The sequence below is a fragment of the Zea mays genome, chromosome 1 (genome assembly GCF_902167145.1).
Source record: "Zea mays cultivar B73 chromosome 1, Zm-B73-REFERENCE-NAM-5.0, whole genome shotgun sequence".
In the NCBI taxonomy this organism is placed as follows: domain Eukaryota; kingdom Viridiplantae; phylum Streptophyta; class Magnoliopsida; order Poales; family Poaceae; genus Zea; species Zea mays.
Window position 1 is genome coordinate 59,237,256 of NC_050096.1, and position 24,470 is coordinate 59,261,725.

Consider the following 24,470-nt stretch of genomic DNA (forward strand, 5'->3'; position numbering starts at 1 on the left):
GCATGAACTGCATAGCTCCCTAATCAAGACTCAAGAGTACTCTTGTCTATTGTGACAACATCAGTGTTGTTTACCTCTCCACCAACCCAGTTCATCATCAGCGCACGAAACATATTGAGATTGATCTTCACTTTGTGCGAGAACATGTAGCCATTGGTGATGTCCATGTTCCCCACGTCACGATGACTTTTCAGTTTGTCAATATCTTCACAAAGGGCCTTCCCTCGTCAACCCTAGAGGTTGCGCCGGCCCTAGGTGTCTTGGCCCCCAAGGGTTTCTAGTTTCTACCCTATATATGTAACACATCCTATGTCTATCAATCAATCATCTGATCTTGCTATCTATCATCCTCTAACAAGATCGTATAGTATTAAATTGCAATCAATTCTACCTACTAGAAATAGGCCCTGACATTTTACACTTAGAAAGTTACAAAAAAACTGGTAACAACAAATTGAAATCCAATTTCGAAAATGTTTGTCATTCAGGGATAGAAAGTTATGACAAGCTAAAAGTGAAATCAATTTGTTAACAGCTGATTGGGGAATTTAAAAGGTACTTACATAGGCAAGTAATCTCAACAGCTGGGCTTGGTTGTGAATAGCTAGAGGCAAATGATTGCCTGGCACATGAGGTGAATTGTCACCCTTTAATGAGGAGGCATTTGATGATCCATGGCTATTTAAATTATCAATATCTAGGGCAGAAGGCGATGGTGGTTCACCTACATAAAAGCAACACATTAAATGCAAATATAGAAAAGGTTCACAAAGGCACAAAAATGTCATGAAATTATTAAAACAAAGTTTGATAGCATGTACCATAGAACATACAAAAGAGCAATGAAGCAATTAAAAATGTGTTCTACTAAATACATGCAGTGTAAATAAAAATTCTTCCAGATTTCAAAATATTGTTAGAGTGGAAGGCCTGCAAAAGGACCTCTAGCTGAGTAAGTTAGTTAGGTGGTCTGAGTAGCACTCCGCAGGTCCTAAGTTCGACTCTTTGTGGAAGCAAGCAAATTCTAGGCTGGGGTTAAAAAAATACTCTCGTTTGTCCCACGCTAGAGCACAATCCTAAGGCCCGACTCCGGTCGCAATCGTTCTTACATGGGCTACGGTGCCGCTATGTATGGGTAGCGCAGGAGTTCAACGGTTTTCTTAACCTATGTGAGAATGTCACCTTCTTAATACAATGTCCAAGGTTAAGGTCATAGGTCTATTTGAGACTATGTAATGTTTTTCTTCTTTATTCTAATGAAAATGCAGCTCTCCTATATTTTCGAGAAAAATTAATACAATGCCCAAGGGCTATCTTACCCCCTATAGGTCAAGTTTTTTTGGGGTGGAAGGCTTGTGCCAACATCAGGTGTAACCAAAATACCTGAAGTGTAACACCAGGTCTTTATAAACTACTTCTGTTTCAATGAATGTTTCACATTTTGAGGACAAATTAGTGAACAATTAAAATGACACAAGTACCCCTATGCTTTTTATTCCCTCCATGCGTTGGTTAGACCAACTTACTATTAACCATTGCATTGTCAATTTGTTGGGCTATTTGGTTAAGTAGAAATGATGTGGTTTTCAATAAATCGTCTCCTAAATCATGTCTGTATGTCACTTTCAGGGCAACTTATTGGTGCCGCTTCTGAACACAGCTTCAGCCTAGATGGTGCTACTACATTTTTCGCAATGTGGAGATGGTGCTACTACATTTTTCGCAATTTCGGATGGGGGTCTTCGTTGCCTTTAACTTTGTAGTAGCTTGGATTTAGTAGTTGGTGTTCTTTGGTGACGTCGTGTGATGGGTCAAGGCATTATGCTGAAATGTAATAATTGGCCGTAACCTCATTTGAAGCCAAGGTCGGACGACTATGTTTCCATTATCTAAAAATGATTGTATCCACAAACTCTATACTACATTGCCGTCATGCTCCTATATAACACTGCTTTTAGGATATCATACCTATAGTTCAGGACCCCGCATAATAGTCCTAGGCTAGAGTTGCGTTCTTTTTGGGACATAGGGTATAGACTATTTCTGGCATGTGCCTGGCCAAAGTAGCTGGATTTTGTGTTGAACTTTCATGATTCTACCCAAGTTTAGGGGACTTATAAGATTAATGGTATGAGGATTCTTCAGTTACACCATGATAACCTGTACAAAGGATATTGAATACAAAACATTCAGAGAAATAAATTAGGTTTCCAGAAGCTTGAATTATAAAATTTGAAACTCTATTGTACAAATAAGAGCCAAAAGTTGATTGTGCATCAAGTACCTCGGGTTATCTGTACAGCTGCCTGAAGTTCCTGTTGATCTTTTGTAGCAGTACGGTGTTTGTAGTATGCAGCCTTGAGGTAAGCAACTTCTACACACTTGTACGCTAAAGCAGCAGAAGCCATTTTTTTGCACCGTTCATATTCATAAGCACAAAAACTAGCAAGTGAAAGAACCTCATTTAGCATGTAACACACCTAGAACAACATGACTATGCAAGTATCCATAGCAGCAAACTTAGAAGCGATTTATGTGGAATACTGGAATCTACATCTCAACTACTCCTTATCAATTAAAAACTTAATTCAATTCAATATGGATTGGAGTGACGAGTAATCACTATGTGCCTACATTCATATAAAAAACAATTAGATTAGTTTAGCATATCCACATCAAATGTTGGATGGCGTCAAGAAGAAAGTTAATATATATTCGTAGCTTTACCTTAATACTTTTAGATAATGAGTTTTACCTTAATATTGTTCTACTCTATGTTCTTCATCTCACAACCACAATGCGATGAGTCAACCAGGTAATAGGAACTAAATATCATAAATACAAAGTGTGTATATAGCTTACTTGCATAATTTTGCAGTTTCAGAGTACATCTTCATTGACCGACCTCCACCACCTTGTCTTGAAATGTCAAAACTAGGAGTTTCTAGAAGAAACGCAACATGCAGAAACTTCAAAGCCGCCTCGAAGTACAGACCTGTACTTTCAAGTTCTTGTCCTTTATTCTGCAGGGAGATTTTTCCAAGAGAAATTGTAAGGAAAAGTTCATATCATGGGACATTGGTAGATCATAATGATATAAAATTTCATGCAATGAAGGTGAACAACCTTCAAATCATTTGCTTTATGCTTTAGATCTCTAGCTTCCTTGAGAGCAAATGTAATCATACTACCATCCTTCCTCATTGGACTTGTGTCCAAAGTGCTTGATGTCACTTGCTTAACACTGCCATGTTGCACTCCAGTTTCAACATTGAACCTCACTAACTTTGCTTTCATTTTCAACGATTCAGATTTTACTGAAGTAGGGCAGACCTTTTGTTTACCTCCTTTCAAAGGAAAATTGACAACTTGATTAACATGGTTCTGAATATCTCGATTAAGGATTCTAAGGTGAGATTTTTCTTTTTTAAATAACATGCCCAGCCGCTGAGCAGTTCCACTACCTTGGCGAACTTCAATGTTCTTACTTTCATGTCGAACAGAACCAGACTCAGTGTTAATCCTGCCAAAACAATGCTGATCAGGTAGTGGTAAACGAACCTCCATATTAAAGTCCTTTTGTTCACCAGAACACAGTTGATGGTCTCCTCTACCTACAACAGTATCATTTACAGTAAGGTCCTCTCTACATGATGCCTCCGGCAGACTATTATCCAAACTCCTCCCAAAACCAGTGATATTGGAGACTTGAGCACCAGCTGACTGAGGTATTTCCTTGATATTGCTATCCGAGATTCCTTGCAAAGAACCATGAAAATTGGGTTCACCTGCAACCTGATCCCCCTCAAAGTTTCCAGCTTGCTGACCATAATTTAATGCAATGACTTCACTGTTTTGGTACCTTGCTAAATTGTGTGTGTTGCCCAAGGAAGCATCCACTGTTCCATCTTTTCTGTTACCGGAAATCATTTTAATGCTGAAATCTCTCAGTGGCAATGAAGAGGCTGATTTAATTGGAGAGTCATTTGCTTCTTGCGAGTTTGTGTTTCTTCTGGAGCTTGAAATCTTCGAAGAGCTTGAGCTCACAGTTGTAGAAGACTGCAGATAGGCTACATCCCTTCCAGGGGCTTCAGCCAAGTCCAAAACTTGCTTGGCAGGTAAAGTTTCTAATTGTTCTGAAAGACTTTCTTTCCCAGTAACAAACTTGTTGTCAGCACCTAGTTCATAATTTAGGTGCCCCAGAGAAGACAACACGGCATCTGCATGCTGCACTTTTCCATGTCTACTATCTTCCTTGGATGCCATCTCTTTAGACTTCAATTTATTAGACTTCTTTTCCTTCAAGTTCTTCTGGGGCCCATTGCTTATACAATGTAAAGAGTTAAGCTGAATCTCCAATTTCTTCACTGCATTCTTCTTGCAAGACAAATCTAATATGTCTACATCAGAAGGATGTTCTTTCTTCTCACTGTGAAAGGGTACATCCAAAGCATTAACATTATTGACGTTTTCCGATGAATCATACCCTGAAGCGATATTTTTCTTGCATAAAGACATGTCATCAGTTTCATGTGAACCCTTCATTGCTTTTGCTTTTGCAAGTAAAGCTTTGTGTTCATCAGGAACTTCCACACCATCTGAATCACACCTGTGGTCCTGGCCTCTGTCAATTTGATGCCAAGCCTCAATTTTAGTTTTCTTATATGATTTCTGTTCATCTTGATCAATCCTTATTTTAGTCTTTAACTTTGGATAAGCCTTGTTCCTTTCCATAATACCTCCTGGGCATAAACAATGAAATTATGTGTCAGCAAGAAATTGGATAACGGAAGACAATACAGAATGAAAACTTACTAGAAGGTAATGCATATCAGACATTATTGGACTGAAAACCCTAACCCTAAACAGGGTTGGGTATTGTATTTATAATAGAGAGTTGTTGGGCCTAAGCCATTACACAAGACCCCATTACAACACAAAACACAGTACTCTAACACCCTCCCCCCACACACACAGTCGAAACTCTAGCCACGACAGATATTGAGATTGGACCGAAACTCCTCAAACACCGACGTAGGGAGGCCCTTGGTGAAGATGCCGGTGAATTGAGAAGTGGTCAAGACATGAAGAACCCGCACATCTCCGTCGGCGACCCGCTCACGAACGAAGTGGAGGTCGAGCTTGACATGCTTCCTGCGCTGATGCTGGACGGGGTTGGTGGAGAAGTACATGGCGTTTACGTTGTCACAATAGACAAGGGTGCTCCTCGTCAGCGGACTATGCAGCTCTTGGAGCAGCTGATGAAGCCACGCCGCCTCGGTGACGTCGTTAGCCACATCGTGGTACTCGGCCTCGTCGCTGGAGCGAGAGACGACTAGCTACCGCTTCGAAGACCAGGAGACGAGGCTGCCGCCAAGGAACATGACGAAACCGGAAGTGGATCGACGTGTGTCGATACAACCACCCCAATCGGCGTTGGTGTAGACGGCGAGGTCAGTGGTTGCAGATTGGGGAAGAAGGACGAAGTCGGTGGTGCCTCGGAGGCGCCGAAGGATCCGCTTTATAGCGGTGAGATGTGGCTCCCACGGGGCATGCATATGGAGGCACACCTGCTGGACGACGTAGGCGATGTCGGGCGGGTGAAGACAAGGTACTACAGGGCCCCGACAAGGCTCCGATAGCTGGTCGAATCAGCTACCGGAGGGCCATCGTCGATGGAGACCTTGCCCTGAGTGCACCGAAGTCGAGCAGGGCTTACAGTCAGCCATGCAAGCACGCTCGAGGATGTTGACGGTGTCCAAGCGCTAGTGGAGGAACCCTAGGTCCTGCGCTCGACGGTGATCCCCAGGAAGTGGTGCATTTCACCTAGGTCCTTCACGGCGAACTCCTGCTAGAGAGGAGATGACGCGCCGCAGGAGGTCGAGGGAGGAGGCCGTGAGGACAATGTTGTCGACGTAGAGGAGGTACGCAGTATCCAGGCCATGACGAAAGACGAACACGGAGGTGTCCGCCTTGACCTCGACAAAGCCCTGTGAGAGCAAGAAGGTGGCGAAGCGACTGTACCAAGCTCGGGGAGCCTGCTTGAGGCCGTAGAGGGACCTCTTGAGGTTGCAGACCATGTCGGGGTGAGCCGGGTCCACAAAGCCCACCGGCTAAGAGCAGTACACCGTCTCTGTCAGGGTGCCATGGAGGAAGGCATTCTTGACATCGAGCTGATGCACCGACCAGGCCTGTGAGAGAGCCGAAGTCAGAACAGTCCGGATGGTGCCAGGCTTCGCCGCAGGGCTGAAGATCTCGTCATAATCTACTCCGGGACGCTGGGTGAAGTCCTGTAGTACCCAGCGAGCCTTGTATCGATCTAGAGAGCCATCTGCCTTCAACTTGTGCTTGAAGATCTTTTTACCGGTGACCACGTTGGTGCCAGAGGGGCGTGGCACTAGGTCCCAGGTATGGTTCGCCAGCAGGGCCTCGTACTCCTCCATGGCACGGCGCCAGTTGGGTCTGCAAGCGCACCACGGACAAACGACGGCTCGGGGGAGAGCGCCGAAGAGGTGGTCGTGGAGGGGACTAGTCGATCAACAGGCCGGAGGACACCAGTGGCCCGTCGCGTGACCGTTGGGTGGACGTGCCAGGGGTCCCGATGGAGGGCAATAGGGTGATACACTAGTGTCTCCGTGCGGGAGGGAGCCAAGGCAGCAGCCCGACCACGTCGCTGGTAGACGTGGACAGGTTTCACGAAGCGCGACGAAGAAGTCGCGTCAGTGGAGGATGGCGGGGCCGCACGGGGCAGCGAGGGGGACATTAGGGCTGCGCGTGGCAGCACGGGAGAGGACAGGGCCGCGCATGGTGGCGCAGAAGGCGTTGGGGTCACGCGAGGCAGCGCGAGGGGGGCGTGGTCGTGCATAGCACGATAGAGGGAGCAACAGAGTCCGCCTCGAGGAGGGTGTGGTATTCTGAGGAGGCAGCGTAAGAAGAGAGAGAAAGGGAAGTCAGACTCGTCAAAGACGACGTGACGAGAGACGAGCTCTGTGAGTGGAGGTCTAGGCATCGGTACCCCTTGCGATCAGGGGAGTACCAAGGAAAACACAGTGAGTGGAACGGGACACAAGCTTGTGAGGGGCAGTGGCAAAAAGGTTAGGATTGCATGCGCACCCAAATACACGAATGTGATCGTAGGAGGGAGAGGTGCCAAAGAGAGTAAAGTAGGGATGAGGAACCGCCTTGGTGGGGTGGCGGTTGAGCAAATATGTAGCAGTGGCCAGCCTCTTGACCTAGTAGCGGGCGGGAAGGGAGGCCTAGAACAACAAGGAACGCATGACGTTGTTCGCGGTGCGAATCATGTGTTCAGCCCTGCCGTTCTAAGAAGAGGTATAGGGGCACAACATCCTCAGCTGAGTGTCGTGGGAGTGGAAGGAACGGGACGTGGAGTTGTCAAACTCCCTCCTGTTGTCCCCTGGACAGCCCGGACGGTGTGTCCAAACTGATTGGAAACCCAAGCGGAGAAGTGAGAAAGGGTGGGGAACGTATCAGATTTCAAGCGCAAGGGAGAAGTCCATAAGTAATGTGAGTAGTCATCCAAGAGCAAATAATATTTATTGCCAGAAACGCTGAGTAGAGGGGATGTCCAAACATCATAGTGGACAAGATAAAAAATGTCTGCTGTTCTAGAAGAGGAGGAAGAAAAAGGAAGTCCGACATGTCTACCTAACTGACAGGCATGACACAAATGACCAAAAGAACCCCGACTACAAGGGATGACAGAACTGCTAGATAGCTTCGACATCACATCACGCCCGGGATGGCCAAGGCGACAGTGCCAAGTGATGGACGATGTAGCAGCGGTCAGCGCATGAGGGGTGGAGGTTGAGAAAGGGGAGGCAGGCAGGCGAAGGGTGTAGAGTGGCCCGGTGCTGTCACAGCGTGAAAGAAGGGTCCTGGTAGCAAGATCCTTCACATACAAGCCAAAGGGATCAAACTCTATAGAACAAGAGTTGTCATTGATAAATTGATGAACAGAGAGAAGACTCTGAATAATGGTAGAGGCAACAAGAATGTTTTTTAGGCGGAAGGGGTCGAGAAGGACTGCATCACCAACTGAGCTGACGAGGACCGACCCATCGCCAATGACGATGAGGAAGGAAGAGATGGGTGAGGAGGATGGGTGGTGGATAAAGTATCAGCGTCAGGGGTGGTGTGGTAGGAGGCACCAGAGTCAGCCACCTAGTCCGAGACCGAGTTGGGCGAAGCAGGAGTCATCGTGTTGAAGGACCCAACAAGAGACTTAGTATCCCACCCGCCACTCCAAGGGCCACACGAGGGCGCAGGAGAGCGGGGCGGGGGAGGCAGGATAGGAGACCCTGCTGGAGCTGAGGTGGGGCCGAGTGCGCCGATAGCGCCACCAGGGCTGGAGCGGCGTAGAAGGTCAACTGAGGGGCGGCCGGGTGCGATAGAGGAGGACCCACAGGCGGTCCAGGCCACATGGAGATGGAGCCGGTCCATGGGTTGTAGAAGGACGTCTAGGAGCTGGCGCCCCAAGCCGTTGGTGGACCGTTGCGGCCGTCGCCGCGACCATGACCGCCCTAACGACGATGACCACAGTCGGAGCCGGTAGCCAGACGGGGAGCGCCAAAGGGTGATCGAGGAGCGCTCCGGCGAGAGGGCACCCCCCGAAGACAGTAGGAGTCGTCGTGAGCTCCTCGAGCAGGAGATCATCGCAAACTTGATCGAAGGATGGGAAAGGGGAGATCCACGTGAGGATGGTGCACAGACACGCGTAACGTGGACTGAGCCCCCGTAGGAGGTTGAGGACGAGCGTCTCGTCCGTGACCGGAGAGCCGAGGTCGCGGAGGGTGTTCGCCATCGTCTTCATCCGCCGACAATACTCGGTGATAGAGAGATTGTTAGACTGTGTGTGTGAGTGTGTGTGGGCCGGCACCACTGTTGGGCTGCCGGTCCATTAGGGTTAGGGTTGAGTCTATATATTGTACCACATCTCCTATCAATACAACCAGTTCACTATTCTACATGGTATCAGAGGACTAGGTTAGGGTTAGGGTTTCTTCTCTGCCACAGCAGCCGCCGGCTGCTCCATCCCCTTTGAAGCCGCCTCCTGCCATAGCTGCCCCCGGGAGGCTCAACCTTCTCATAGTGTCATCCTCTCGATGAGAGAAAGAGTCCCGTTGCTTACAGTGGCAACGACGGGCGGAGATGACGGCGGGCGACAGATCAGGACGACGGCAACAGCCTGGACGCGCGGGCAGTGGCAAAGCCACCAGGGGGGCCGGAGTGGGCCTGGCACCCCCCAATGGCCCAACCAAGTCAGATTAATAATGTATCCTATAGCCCATTATCTTGTTGCCAGTTTATTATTTAGTAGTCTAAAACCCTTAATTTTTGGCCCAACCAAGTGGATTAGTTAAGCTGGGTAAAAATTCTTCTTATCCGATGGTAGATAAATTGAGATTACTTTTAACTCTCCCTGTGTCAACTGCGACCACAGAGAGAGCCTTTTCAGCTATGAAATTTGTGAAGACACGTCTTCGAAGAAAAATGGGAGATGCCTATTTACGGGATTATCTGATCGTTTATATTAAAAGGGAATTAGCGGCAATGATTTGTTCTGATGATATTATCAAGGCCTATGATCTAGCTAATACACGTAGAGCTAAATTTAAAATAACTGAGATGTAATTTTATTTTGTTTGACAAAATAGATGTTGTTTCATTATACTGTTTTTTAATGAAGATTATATATCAATATATACATTGTGGTTGGTTCACTTGCCATTTTTATATTGTGTCCTTGCTGGTTTGGTCGCTTGGAGGCTAAGCCTGCCCCCTCTGTCTTCGGATCCTGGCTTCGCCCCTGCGCGCGGATGGACGCGCTATTCCGGACCATACTGCGGCAACGGTGGGCGGAGCTGACGGCGGCGACAGCCTAGACGCGCGGATCCGGACAGGGGCGACGGGGGCGGACAGGCTGAGCACGCAGCGGCCGGTAGAAGCCGACGGCAGCGCGCGGCGGCCGAAAGCAGAACGACAGATGGCAGCGGCGGTGGACGGCGGCGCTCACGCGCGTAGGGTAGAAAAAAATGAGATTAGGCCCTAACCCTAACCTGCTTGGGTATCATGTTACTAAACTTGGATTAGAGAGAGAGCAATTAGTCCTTAGGACTTGGCAGAATATATAAGCAGAACTAATATGGGCTACATGGGCCTTAACAGGATCATCTCCTATTGCTTGGAAATCCAAAAGGCAGTTTGTTGTATCTAGATCTAGTACTGAAGCAGAACTTCGTGCACTTGCCACTGCTACTGCTGAGATAATTTAGCTCTGATGGCTCTTGGCTGATCTAGGTGTCTGTTGTGACACTCCTACGCCTCTACTATGTGACAACAGTGGAGCTATACAAATTTGCCATGATCCAGTGAAGCGTGAACTTACAAAATACATTGGTGTTGATGTATCATTCACTCAGTCTCATTGTCATCAGAAGACCATTGATCTTCAAATGTGCCTTCGGAAGCACAACTTGTTGATTTCTTCACAAAAGCACAGACCAGGGCACAACATCAGTTTCATTTAATCAAACTCAATGCTTCGGATCCTCAACCTCTACCTTGAGTTTGACGGGGGGTGTTAAGGCCCATATTATTGTTTCTATATATCCTACGGTCCTAGGAGGACCTAGTTATCATTCATCCTGTGAGGTATGTAACAAGAATCACCCATTAGCACCTAATCAGGGGCAATCAGCCAACGCCTGATAGGGAAGGGTATCACCTAATTAGGGGCAATCAGCCAACACCTAATAGGGAAGGAAACCTCCTAAACATGTTAGGAAATAGGCTGTCTAATAGAAAGGGCTTCAATAGCATTGTCTTGCGAAGATGTTTGGACTGTGGTGGAATCCAGGCGTTCGAAGAGGCAGCGTTTGAAGTTGGAACGTCAGAGGGCGGTACCGTTGGACCTCGTCGGGCGATGTTTTAACTGCCTCGCCCAGGGGCACTTCGCCTTCCAGTGTTTGAAGAAGACTAGATGCTTCCGCTGCCGTGAGCTTGGGCATCGTTCCTACAAGTGTGAGAGGGCCAGAGCTCCTGTCTGGCAGAGAATTTCAGCCGCCGGGTCGTCGTCGGGGTGCGGTGATCCTTCTCGACCTGAGTCTCAGGGCTCGGTCTGGAGGAGGATCAGCCCGTCTTCGGACGTCTCGGCCGGTGCTTGCGGTGGGGGCGGTATTCCTCGACCTGAGGCAAGAGCTTCGGTCTGGAGGAGAATCACCCCACCAGCCTCCCGTCCGGTGCTGAAGCGGTTGCCGACGTCCAAGCTTTCGGGGAAGATGTGGAGACGTATCTCTCATCAGCCTTCCTCCGGGGGGGGAGCGTCTGGGGATAGTCCTTCGCAGGCCAGTGGGAATGAAGCTGCTGGTTGCATCTCCAGTGCTCCCCTGCCGGTTGGCGTCCGCCCCAAGAGAAAGCGGGTTAGGAAGCGTCGTTCCAGAGCAAAGCCTTCAGGTGTCCCACCCCCATCTTCCTCGGATCGTCCAGGCTGCATGGCGGCCACTGCTGCTTCGGTTACCCCAGTGCACCACGTTCCTCCGTGTATCCTGGGTTGGAGCCACCAAATGACGAGAGCAGAGGATGATCTTCAATACGCGGTAATGGTGACTGTGATCAGCGATCGGTCTTCGGTTCGGGCTTCGGAGATTGCTGAGCTGCTTGCCCCTAGGCTGGAAATGGATGCTAGTTCTCTGGTGTTGCGGCGGGTTTCAGCGTCAAGTTATATTCTTGTCCTCCCTGATCGTGATAAGGTTGAGGAGTTGGTTGGCAGATGGGCTACTTTCAGAGCTGGGTCTTTTTCTGTGGTGTGTAAGAAATGGTCTCGTCTCATGGAGTCCAAGGGCGCCTTACTCCCGGTGTTGATCAATCTTGAGATCCGAGGAATCCCTATACATGCTTGGGAGACATGCACTGTGGATCATTTGCTAAATCCTTTTGCGTGGATACACCATGTCCATCCTGATACTTTGAACCTGAAGGATGTGGCTGTTTTCCGCTGCTCCGCGTGGTGTTTGGACCCTTCTGCTATTCCTTCTTCTAAAGAGCTTTGGATTGTAGAACCTCCTTTTGCTGTTGAGGGTGATCCTGCAGAAAAACGTGTGCTGGTTTACACTGTGAATATTGCGGTCTCGATCACTCTCCGGCAGGATGGCTCCGATTCAGTTCTTCGCTCTGAGGATCCTGATGATGAGGATCACTCTCCGCGTAGAAGGCGTCTCATCTCGCCTTCCCATGAGTTTGCTCAGGGGCATCAGGTTAGGGGTCAGCGATCGGAGCGTCGTTCAGTTCACGACCGGATTGGCCCAAGAGCAGGTAATGGGGATCAAACGAATGATTGTTCTAAGGTCTTAACCGATGAGGCTGTGCTGGTGGAATTCAGCAACGTGGAGCTCAGAGAAGTTGATGTTGATGCCCAGATCCAGAGTCACGGTCCAGTGGTTTCTTCCTGCGCTGTCTCTGCCGAGTGCTCCAGCTTGCAAGGGGGTGGTCAGTTCTCTGTGCATGAGTGCCCTGGCAGTGGACAGTTGATTGAGTGTCCTGAGGAACTCTGTCAGTTTGGAAGTCAGCAGGGGGTTGGGCAGATTTCTGTGCTTACTGGTCCTGGCAATGGGCAATTGAACGGATGTCTTGAAGATCACAATCAGATTGGCTGTCAGCAGGTTTGTGCTCTGGCTGGAAATCTGGGCTCTGTGGCTGACTGCGAGGTGTTGCTTCCCAGGGAGTCCCCTGTGGCTGCCACCTCCCCTCCCTTGCTCCTCCGCCCAAAACCTATTCAAGTTTACTTTCGGCGTCGCCGAGGAGCGAGGAGGGTTGAGGAAACAGCCTTGGGGAGCTCTCCGTCTCAACCACCGGCTTCTGCTGTTGATGTTTCAACCTCAAGGGTGTCCGAGTTCTTGTCCAGTATTACCAAAGAGGTCGATGCTGTGTTGGAGAACCCTGCCCCCAACCCCCTTAGAAAGAAAAAACTGCCTGGGGGGCGGGTGGCTACTCCTAGGCGCAGCAGGCGTGTTGCTGGCGTCGGGGTTGAGTGTCACCAACGCCTTTCCTCTTTCAAGAAAAGCAAGAAGACCATTATGAAGACACTGGGAGTGATCCATGATGGGGATTCTCTGAGTCAGGAGGCGCTGGAGGAATATAGTAGCATTTTCAGCAATTCTCTTTCCCAGGTGCAGATCCAAGCCCTTGCCTCTCTCTTTGGGTGGTCTCTACCTGAAGAGACGTTGGTTGTGGAGGCTACTCTTTGAGGAAGGTTTCTCTTCCTTGGGTTGCGGTTTGGTTGGACGTCTTAAGCTAGTTTTTTATGGATCCGTCAAAAATTCTCATATGGAATGTTAGGGGGCTTAATGCCTCGGCTCGCCAGGATGCTGTTAGGGCTGAGGTCGTTTCATCTGGTGTGGATGTGGTTTGTTTACAGGAAACTAAAATGCAGGATATTTCTCGTTTTTTGGTTATCCGGATGCTTGGACCAGATTTTGCCAACTTTGTCTTTCGCCCTTCGATTGGTGCTAGTGGTGGCATTTTGGTTGCTTGGAAAGATCATATAAACTGGGCTGGTGTTTCTAGAGTGGATGATCATTCAGTGTCAATTCTTTTTCATCCTGTTGATGATGTGGAGTGGTGGCTGACTTGTGTGTATGGTCCCCAGCTCAACCAGGACAAAATTGCCTTTCTTCAAGAATTGAGAGATATTTGTGCTTCCTGCTCTGGCCCCTGGTTGGTCCTTGGGGATTTTAATTTAGTTTATAAAGATGAGGATAAAAATAACTCCAATCTGGATAGGCCAATGATGCATAATTTTCGGAGATGGATTGATGACTTGGCTCTTAAGGAGTTGCCTTTGGTTGGGCGTAAGTTCACCTGGTCGAATGGGCAGCATAATCCAACTCTTGTCAAATTGGACCGTGTTTTCTGCTCCTTGGATTGGGATGATCAGTTTCCTTGGGCCCTGCTGCAAAGTTTGGCCTCTTTCGATTCAGACCATTGCCCGCTTCTTCTGGGGCTTAAGGATATTGTGCATGGAAAGCCACGGTTTCATTTTGAAGCTTTTTGGACAAAATTAGATGGGTTTCTGGTAGCTGTTGAGGATGCATGGGCTGCTGTCCCTGCTAGTCATTGTCCGTTGCTCACTCTCTCCAAGAAGCTCAAGGCCACAGCTAAAGCTCTTCAAGGTTGGGGCGAGAAAAAGGTTGGTCATATTAGATCACAGCTTGGTCTCGCCAAGGAGCTGCTCCACCAACTCGACATTGCTCAGGAAAGTAGAAGTCTTTCTCACGAAGAATTTTGGTTGCGTAATAATCTAAAACAGCACAGTCTTGCTCTTGCGTCTCTATGGCGCTCTTTGGTTCGGATGCGATCTCGTATTTGTTGGCTGAAGGATGGGGATGCAAATAGTGCTTTATTTCATTCTCATGCAAGGTATCGCAAAGCTAAGAGCTTCATCCCTAGAATTGTCTCAGAGGATGGAATGGTTTTCACTACCCAGGAGGAGAAGGCGGACTTGTTCAAGGATTTCTATTTGAATCTGCTTGGTTCTGCAATTAATAGAGGGGCTGCGGTTGATTTGGAACAGCTTGGAGTTCCCACGTTTGATTTAGAGGCTCTTGACAGCCCTTTCTCGGCGGATGAGGTCTGGAATACAATCATTAGTCTTCCTCTGGATAAGGCGCCAGGGCCAGACGGGTTCACAGGTCGTTTTTACAAGGTCTGCTGGTCCATAATCAAGATTGATGTCATGGCTGCAATTTCCTGTGTATGGGCCAGAAAGTTTGCCAACATGAATTGCCTGAACTCTGCTTACATCACCCTCATTCCAAAATTGGAAGGGGCCGACAAGGTCAAAGATTTTAGACCTATCAGTCTCATTCATAGTTTTGCTAAGCTGGTGTCTAAACTTATGGCTAATAGGTTGGCTTGTAAGCTGCAGCATATTGTCTCGCCTAATCAATCTGCTTTCATCAAGAAAAGGTTTATTCAAGATAATTTTATGCTGGTACAGCACACTGCCCGTTTTTTGCAGCAACAAAAACAGCCCCGTGTCATGGTCAAACTGGATATTTCTAAGGCTTTTGATAGTGTTTCCTGGGCTTTTTTAATTGAAGTCCTCCTCAAGTTGGGTTTTGGGCAGATATGGTGCAACGTAGTTTGCGGCTTGTTGTCCTCTTCCTCGACTCAAATTTTGCTTAATGGATGCCCGGGAGAAGTCATTTATCATCGGCGGGGTTTGCGTCAGGGGGACCCATTGTCTCCTATGCTTTTCGTCTTGGTTATGGATGTTCTTAATATTATGGTGCAGCGTGCCTCTGCGGTAGGGGTCCTCCAGCCCCTTTCTTCGAGATTCCTTCACCACCGGATCTCTTTATATGCGGATGATGTGGTTGTTTTCCTTCGGCCGGATGTGGTTGATATTGAGGTATTTAAGGGGATTTTGCATCTTTTTCGTGAAGCCTCGGGTCTGAAGACCAACATTCAGAAGAGTAATGTTTTCCCAATTCATTGTGATGAGGAAGTTCTGGCTTCAGTGCAGGCATCTTTACCTTGCCAGTTGTCTAATTTCCCATGCAAATATCTTGGGCTTCCGTTATCCTTAAAACGTCTATCTAGGCCTCAATTGCAATCTATCATTGATCGTATTGCAGTCATGCTCCCTGGTTGGAAGGCAGTGCTTATGACCAAGGCTGGCCGGGCTGTTTATATTCAGTCGGTTATGACTTCCAGATTTGTGTATTTGGCTATGGCCCTGGATCTCCCTGCTTGGGCAATCAAGGCAATTGACAGATTAAGGAGAGCTTTCCTTTGGAAAGGCAGGAAAGAAATCAAGGGAGGGCACTGTTCCTTGGCTTGGAGTAAAGTCACTCGTCCTAAAGAATTGGGTGGTCTTGGTCTTTTTGATTTAAAACTGTTTGGTTGGGCCCTTAGAGTCAGGTGGCTTTGGTTGCAGAAATCAGATCCAGGGAGGCCGTGGGCTGCGTTTCCGCTTCATTTCACAAAGGAAGTGGTGTGCCTTTTCAATTCTGCTGTGTTCACTGTAATTGGAAATGGATTAAACACGCTTTTTTGGACTGATAAATGGCTGCATGGGCACTGCATCCAAGAGATTGCCCCGGCTGTGTTTGCCTCTATTCCTAGAAAGGTTACCAAAAGTAGATTGGTGAAGGAAGCATTGACTAATTTGAGGTGGGTTCAAGATGTTCAGGGAGCTCTTTCCTATGCTTTCTGGGTGCAGTTTTTGGATTTGGCTGAGATTTTGGAAGGATCCTTGCTGCAGCCCAATGTGCAAGATCGTCATGTTTGGAGGTTTTCTAGTTCTGGGGATTATTCTTCAAAATCCGCTTACAGTGCTATGTTCCATGGCTCGGTGCTTTTCAAGCAGGCTGATCGAATTTGGAAGACTTGGGCCCCTGGCAAATGTCGGTTTTTTCTATGGCTTGTGGCTCACAACAAATGTTGGACAGCAGATAGATTGGCTAAACGAGGATTGACTCAGTCGCTTCTTTGCCCGCTCTGTGATCAGCATGAAGAGACTATCAACCATCTGCTGGTGGGCTGCTCCTTTGCGCGACATTTCTGGTTTGAGCTGCTAAGGCCTTTTGGTTTGCAGGACTTCCTTCCAGGACAGGATATAGATGATTTTGATCATTGGTGGTGCTTCAATAGTGCTCGGTTGGGTGGAATGAGTAAAAAGGGCTTTGACTCCTTGGTTGCTTTAGGCGCGTGGATGTTGTGGAAACATAGAAATGGTGTTGTCTTCAATGGCTCCCATCCAAATTTGATGGGGGTCGTCCGGTTGGCCAGGGAGGAAGCTTTCTTGTGGTCTTTGGCTGGGGCTAAGGGTTTTTCTTACCTCCTAGCTCAAAGACGGGTGGTGTAGTTTTTTTCTCTGTTTTAGTTGGGGTGTTTGTCAGCTGACAAACGCTCTGTCCCTGCCCCTGTTCCAGTTGTTCTTTCTGGCTAGGTGGGTTCGGTGTGTGTGTGTGTGTTTGTGTGTGTATGTGTGTCTGTCTGTTTCGGGGTATTTTTCCCCTTTTTCTTCTTAATATATTGATGCGCAGCTCTCCTGCGTGTTCGAGAAAAAAAATCCTTGGAGCATGGAGCACTTGGAAGCATAGAAACAATTGTGTTTTTATGGAGCGCGACCTTGCCTTTCTTCCCTAGAGGAGAGATTTAAAGAAGAGCTGCATCTATGATCTTTGGCAGGCACCAAGAGCATTTGAACTCTGTTTGACCCTAGCTAAAGGAGGAGTTGTTGTACTGGTGGTATAAGCCGATGGAGTTCGTAGGTTGTGCTTTAGGGGTATCTTTGAGTGCATGTGTGTGGGGGGTGTTTATTTTGTTTTGGGCTTGATGCCTTTTTTTCTCCTTTTAATATAATGATACGCATCTCTCCTATGTATTCGAGAAAAAAAACACACAGTTGCTCATGGAAGGAGTCAACGATGGTGTGTGGTAAGAACTCTCAGCCAGATCTTTTCTATTGCTTGGAGCAATTTTCCTTTTCCGAATCCATTCAAACTGTCCACTTATATTATAGGTGATGGATGTTGCTGTACCTGTAACTGCAGTATGAGGACTACCTGAAGAAAGGGTTGTGGCAGTCGCTGGAATGGCAAACAATGCATTCAGAGCCCCTGTTGTTTCATCCTCACTGATATCACACCTATTCATCCCAGGCCTGCAAATAATTTCAATTATTTTTCTAATAATGGGAATTTTGTGCTCTTATTATACTTATGAACCAAGGATCATATGAACCTCATTCTGAAAAGATACTACATAGCTGTTGCATTTGCACAATCCATTGTACTTACACAGCTCATTGGGCACTTAGCAAAATAGGTGGATAATTAGAGTGCAAGAAAATTCCAAAACCAATAAGGATAGCGATATTTAGCTATGTTATAAGAAATGGCATTGAGGTATACATTCAGTTGATTTTCTCTTTTTCTTCAAAATGATAATTGCTTTGAGTATATGCTAATCGGGTAACTGACAACTCACAAATGTAAAATATCAATTTACCATGTGTAAACATTGATGTACTATAAAGAAGGATTGATTGATAGAAAGATGAATATACATGGATCACAAAAAAATCAAGTATTTGAGCCTAAGCATAGATTTGAACTTACAGCCAGTGAAGCATGGTACATTTCCATTTTTTTGGAAGCATAGAAGGGTTCATTCCATAGGGTAGAAGACGCAATTTATGGCATATGTCACAGCGTACCCAGTGGTCCTCGATCACAACTGGTGCAGGAACATGATATGCATTCATAGTTGATACACTGCTGGCCGGCTGCATATACAACTCTCCATGCTTTACACTGGCTGGGATCTCCTTCCTTGCAGAACCAACTTCAAACTCATTCTTGTTATTCGTGTTCATCTTCTCTTTTTGGCTGGCAGGCACTTGGATGTTAACTTCATTGTTCATGGTTGCACTAGCATCACCTTTGTACTTGCTAGTCTTTGTATCCACTGCCACTTTTTTCTTACTGCAAGGCCTCATCTGCTTAGTCACATTGCCTCTGATAAGTCCAAGGGGATGAAAAGACTGTGAACGTCCTTCCAATGCTCTAGATACATTTTCCATGTCTAAATGTGTTTCCAAATTCTTTAGCACCGGAGCAACTTTATTTCTTAATTGCAGCAAATTCCCATGCAGAGGTGACAACAAGAAACCTCCAGGAACTGGAAGGCATGTCATGACCTGAAATATGATGCAGAAGAAAAACAAGCAATTCGAGTTACAGTTTTGCTTGATGAGCTAAACAAATATAACTTGGCCAATGGACAACAATTCACCTGTAGGATAGTCCGAGGTGATTCAAATGGCACATTGCTGCACTCAGGAGATAGTCCCCCAAGCCCATTAGGACTCTCCTCCATGGACGAACGTGGAGAAATATCAAGGCCCAGGCCACTATAGATAACTGCATTTTCTCTTGGCAGATCATTGCTGAGACAAACTTTGGTCTGAAATTTGAGTGACTTTGAGTCACTACCACTAAGTGAAGTGTCCAAAGAATCGGAACCTGCAATCGATTCCTCATCATTTGTACTCAGGAATTTTTTCTTCTTGATTGAATCACTAGCTGAAGGTGCTCCAAAACCGTTATTTCGGGAAATGGGCTCCACAGCTACAGTAGAGGGGTTTTGATCCATTCTCTGCATCAGTAAATCATGACATTACCAATACACGTGAGTGCACACTCATCAGAACATATACTTCTTAACAGCGCAATGAATATCAATAAAAACCTCAGCAGATGGTTGGTAAGGTGATCCTGACATGCTAATGTTCAATGCAATGTGTGGGCTTTCAGATTGGGGCAGCAGGGGAGAACGCTGATATGTGGGTAAAAATGAACCATATCCACCAAATTTCGACCCTGTCAAAGATTGTGCCCTGCTTAACATCCCTGCCAAATGCATCAAAGGAAACTAACCAACAACAACAATTAGCTCTTTACCGAGGTTCTCTGCAGAAACTTCTCCTTCGAATTCCTTCTGAAAATGTCCTAGAACATGCTGAAGTTTTTCATCCTGGAACCAAATGCAGCATTTCTTAGACAAGAATGCAGCAAAATAGTTGAAAACAAAAGAATTTAGTCAATGGTGTAGATATGCAGCACTCTGTTATGTGGTCCTGGGTTGGTGAGGAACATAACCACTTGCTAAACAAGACAGTGTAATTCTAACCAAATTAAAGAGTCCATGCAAACTAACACCTTCTGAGCGCACAAGTCACAACAAATGTTACACTATTAATCTATTGCACAATGCTAAGAAGAGCCATGTTGCAACCCCAAATAGTGGATGACACTCAAGAGCGTAGAAGTGGGAAAAAGTTCATACAGTTAACAGTCCCTAATATAAAAGCATTCATAAATCCTTTAGCCCTTGCTAAAAAAAATGGGCATCTTCAATTTATTATGTTTAGTCCCATATGAAAGTTGATAGTGGGAGATCAGTGTTAGACAGATTGTTGTATATGGCTACTGTCTTGCTGTATATGGCTAGTGCCTGGTCTATGACCGGCCAGCTCTATATGGTAGTTTCGATTATGGTAGTCTTTGATAGGAGATTGATATGTGTTAGATACCCATGTAACTACCCTCTCACCCCTTTGTAATGGGCCTGACCCAGTTAACTCAAGTCTGTCAATACAACACCCAACCTCAATCCAAGGTTAGGGTTTTCCACATGGTATAGAGCTAGGTTACATTTTTTCCACCCTCCAAAGCCCCCGCTGCCCCCTCCCTCCCAGTCGCCGCTGCCTCCTCCCCCTCCCAGAAACCGCGCCGCCTCCCTAGTGGTCGCGCCCCTCCTCGGCGTCCGCGCCCCTCCCGCGCCACCCTCCCCCGGTGGGCACGCCCCTCCTCTCTAAGCCGCGCTCGGCGACCGCGCCCTCCCCCTTCCCCTCCCGGCCGCACCCGGCGTCCACCCGCCACCATCGTCTTCCCCCCAGCTGGTGCCGCCGGCCTCACCCCTCCCCTTCCCATGGAGCCCTCCCCCCCACTCCCCAGTGACCATGGGCGCCGGCGGCCCTGCCACAGCCGCCACCGTCGCGGCTAGCCATGCCATGGCGCGGGCTTGCCGTCACGAGGGCCGGCCCTTGGTTCTCCATCAGGAGAGGTCGAGGGGGAGGACAAGAGCGATATGACCTCTTCTCCCGCGCTTGAGCCCACCACCCTACGAAGAAAGCATGTCACCAGGATGATGGAGGGGCAAGAAATGAATGAATTCCCGGAAACCACCCATCCCCTGCCTGCGACACACTCATGACCTATCAGACTAGGCCTGAGTACACAGATCGCTGGCAGGGCGTAACACGACATGCCGCACCGAGCCCTAGGCTACGAGGGCCAGAGGTCGGCGTAGCCCAAATGATGGCGCTCGGGCTCCACACTGCTTGTGACGTCCGCCATAAAGAATATGAGACATCAGGCGACCCCGGGGCCCACGAGCACGCGTGGCTTCACCTCGTGTAGAATGCTTGTTTTTACCTTTGCCCGGTGGCCCCTTCCTAGGGAAACCACCGCTGGGCGACCCCTCCCTTGGCCTATAAAAGGAAGGGTTGGCCCTCAGACAAGGGGATGCACACACGCACGGACGGACCCCAAACGAGAAGAAACCCAGACGGACCGACGAACAGGAGGAGGACGCACCGATGAGGATCCAGAGGCCGGAGCCCCGCCGCCAAGCCAAGACTTAGTTAGGACTCCACTCTGTAACCTTTAACTCCACTTCCACCTCGATAAGAGACTTGGGAGCCTCTCCTCCTACTCTTGCCACGGCCAGACCTAGGGGGATGCCGGGGGTGCAACCGCACCGGGCCCCCCAAAGACATGGGCCCCCACCTCCATCAAAATACAGAGGCGGCCATACTCGGATACTCCGCCAGATGACTGCTTGTTTGCCTGGCCTAGAGTACGTAAGTCTCCTAATCCTAAAAGGCTAGAAGCTGGAACGACGCGTCGCCTAGAAGGCTAGAAGCTGGAACGACGCGTCGCCTCCTGCCTGGTGTCCGCGGTCCGCCTCCGCCCAGGTCCGAGACGCCGATCGCTTCTGGTCCCTGGAGTCTTGTGTCTTGGTCGGCTACCTAGCCGCTGGTCCTGGCATCCTGCCTCTGCTGGCCGCCGCCTGCCTGGCCTTCTCTTCTCAGTTTCTGACTTTCTGTTTCTCAGCTCTCACCTTGCAGTCCGCAGTTCTGCCTGCCGTCAGGCCCAGCACCGAAGCAGACAAGACAAACAGTGATAGAAATTATAAAACAACGAAGCAGGAAGGTAGTATGTATATAGATTGCTACTTGCCTAATAGATATTCCTTGTACCGTTGTACGTTGTACCTTTCATTGTTTTTTTCATTAGTTTAATTTGCTTTTATATAGATTGCTACTTGCCTAATGATCACTCTTATATTATCATTCAATTTGTGATATATATCTTTTTTTTTATTTTCAGTGTTGTGGGTAATCATGTCATCGAGAAGACATCCATCTGGAAGTTAAAAAAAAGGAAAAAATGTGTGGATGATCTCATAGACTCATAGAGAGGAGCTATTGACAAGTTTTTCAAGAGCAATATCAGTGCTTCGACGAATCCAAATGATGTGTATGCGTTGGCAATAGTTCCTGTGGGGGCAGAGGAACTAACCAATGGCAATTCTATAGAAGAAGAAGAACAAGTTGATATCAACGCCGATGATAACAATGTAAGTGATCATGAGAATATATCTAATTCATCAGATGCACATGCACAATTTGATAATCTTTAAAACATGGAATAGAACTATTTTTTATTGAATGTTCATTAATATGTGTTTATATACAGAAATAGAGAGACTATATTATATATATATATATATATATATATATATATATATATATATATATATATATATATATATATATATATATATATATATATATATATATAGGGCCTCCATATTAGATTTCGCTCCAGGCCCCCAAACAGTCAGAAACGGCCCTGACTCTTGCCCGCGTGTAACCCCTACTACGAGCTTTGATCATCAATGGTGTTGATAGCGTAAGCCACTGATAACTAGAATTAGGGACATTCTATCCGAACCAATATAAATTTTGCGCCCACCGTGCACACCGTCCGGAGCCCGGAACGCGCACAATAAATTTACTTGTCGGATCTAGGTTCGAAACACTGTGTTGATGAAGCCATGAAAATGCTTGGACAAATTTAGAGTATTTGATAGAGTGTTTGGCTGTGGGATTTTTTTTTACTGGATGCCTTACTCGATCTGTGTAGCGCTTCATTTACCGTTCGTCGACACTGCGCATAGCTTTAACGTGGACAAAAACACGCATGGCTAACAGTCCCGTCCACAGTACTAGGACGCTGAATGTGCAGAGCTCAGAGCGCTCACTGAACCAAAGCAGGCCCACTGATGAAGTATTGAAGCGCCAAGCCTGACCGTACAAATCTCCCAAAACCTCTCTGGCGAATAATTTGGCTGTTGGGGCAGCTCTGCTTACCGAAGTGAATTGCGCCTCTACCGCACCGAATTCAGCGGCACAGGAAGCCCGCCGCCGAATTAAACGAGGAAGGAGGGTGCCAGGCGGCCAGGCCTGGGGTACTCACAATATAGGAGAACGCGACGTCGGGGTCGACGAAGGCCTCGCCGTCGGCGTCGGAGCAGGCCTCCCCCTCCTCCAGCTCCTCGGTGTCGCCCGCCACCCTGCGGCCCCGGGGCCCCGCGCACTCCCGCTGCGCTCCTCGCAGCGACTGCATCCCGCGGCCCACAAGCTGCACCAGCACGCTCCTTCCGAGCTCCGGCGAAGGTTCTCTCACGGTCACGGAGAGGTTTCGTCCCGTCGACGTCTCGATCGAGGTTGGCCGTGTCGCGTTGTTTGGGCGTAGTGCAGTGGCCGTGTCGCGTTGGTAGGTTGGCCGGCCGTGTCGGGACGGTGAAGGTGGGCGCGGCCTGTTTGTGGGTTGCGTCTCCTCGTCGCAGTAGCTGTTTTTCCCTCTCTCCGGCCTCTCCCGCTCGTCCGCGGTTCCACTGATCCCTCCCGCTGTTGTTTTGCTTTGGGTGATGCGGCCAGCGGCGGACGGAACCGGCCGGAAGAGCATAAGTGCATAACAAGAGTCATGCCGACCGCGTGGCGCCGTCACGTGGCTAAAATGAGCCGACGATCGCACGGCCCGCGAACGGCCCAATGCGCGGGCGCACCAGCCCATAAGGATGGGTAGATTCTTGACCAAATTCTCTAGGTGCCATCAAAACATATACAACGATTGGTTGTACACGCTTGCCACGAGCGTGTGCATGCATATGATTAATGATGACTTGTACCGGCCGAGCATAGCCTGCATGTGCAGGCGCAGCCTAGTTATTTTCCTGTCCGGAGTACGAGTGATTTTGATTCACGTCCCGTGTGTTTGGTTGACTGTATTTATTGGTATCGTAGGATGCAATGAGGTGGTGTTTGGTTGTTGTCAACCAGGCTCTACGCGTGCGAGGTGTGTGTTTGGTTGCCTGCGTGTAGATGTAGAGTCATGCTCGTACGGTACTCAAAGCACCTTAGACCAGGCTCTCTAGGCGTAAGGAAATTGGTCGCATCTCTGGAGTCAGGCTTCCGCCAGCCTGGCTCATGCAGCCAAGCTACGGAGAGAAGTCAACCAAACCGGTCAGTCAAGTGCAGGAGAGATTTCATACTTTCCGTTGAAATCTGATACCTACAAACATAATGGGCATTTGCCTGGCAACCAACATAGTTTAGGCACAACGAACTTACAATCGCTTCGCTTGTCCGTATATCCTTTTTTTGATTGAACTTTTTATGTGCAGTAATAAATAAACAAACATACTAATGCAAAAGCATGCACACAAAAAAAAAGGTAAGCAGGAACTGTGTATGTTTGCAGAAGAATTGAAATATTTGCGAAGATCTTCAACGACAGCTTCGGCCTCCACTT

General features: G+C 47.9%; 1 protein-coding gene across 1 annotated transcript in view; it reads right to left on the reverse strand.

Moving 5' to 3' along the window:
• LOC103644647 (uncharacterized) overlaps positions 1-23,624 on the reverse strand; it is a 35,474-nt gene extending 11,850 nt beyond the window's left edge. Inside the window, exons 1-11 of the mRNA XM_035961425.1 lie at positions 23,133-23,624; positions 19,488-19,560; positions 19,276-19,406; positions 18,820-19,182; positions 18,144-18,724; positions 17,565-17,686; positions 3,465-4,742; positions 3,127-3,347; positions 2,863-3,023; positions 2,285-2,442; positions 564-724 (exon numbers count right to left, since the gene is read on the reverse strand). Of these exons, the coding sequence (XP_035817318.1) occupies positions 564-724; positions 2,285-2,442; positions 2,863-3,023; positions 3,127-3,347; positions 3,465-4,742; positions 17,565-17,686; positions 18,144-18,724; positions 18,820-19,182; positions 19,276-19,406; positions 19,488-19,560; positions 23,133-23,624 (3,741 nt within the window). The remainder of the gene's footprint in view (positions 1-563; positions 725-2,284; positions 2,443-2,862; positions 3,024-3,126; positions 3,348-3,464; positions 4,743-17,564; positions 17,687-18,143; positions 18,725-18,819; positions 19,183-19,275; positions 19,407-19,487; positions 19,561-23,132) is intronic.
• Between the last annotated feature and the right edge of the window lie 846 nt (positions 23,625-24,470).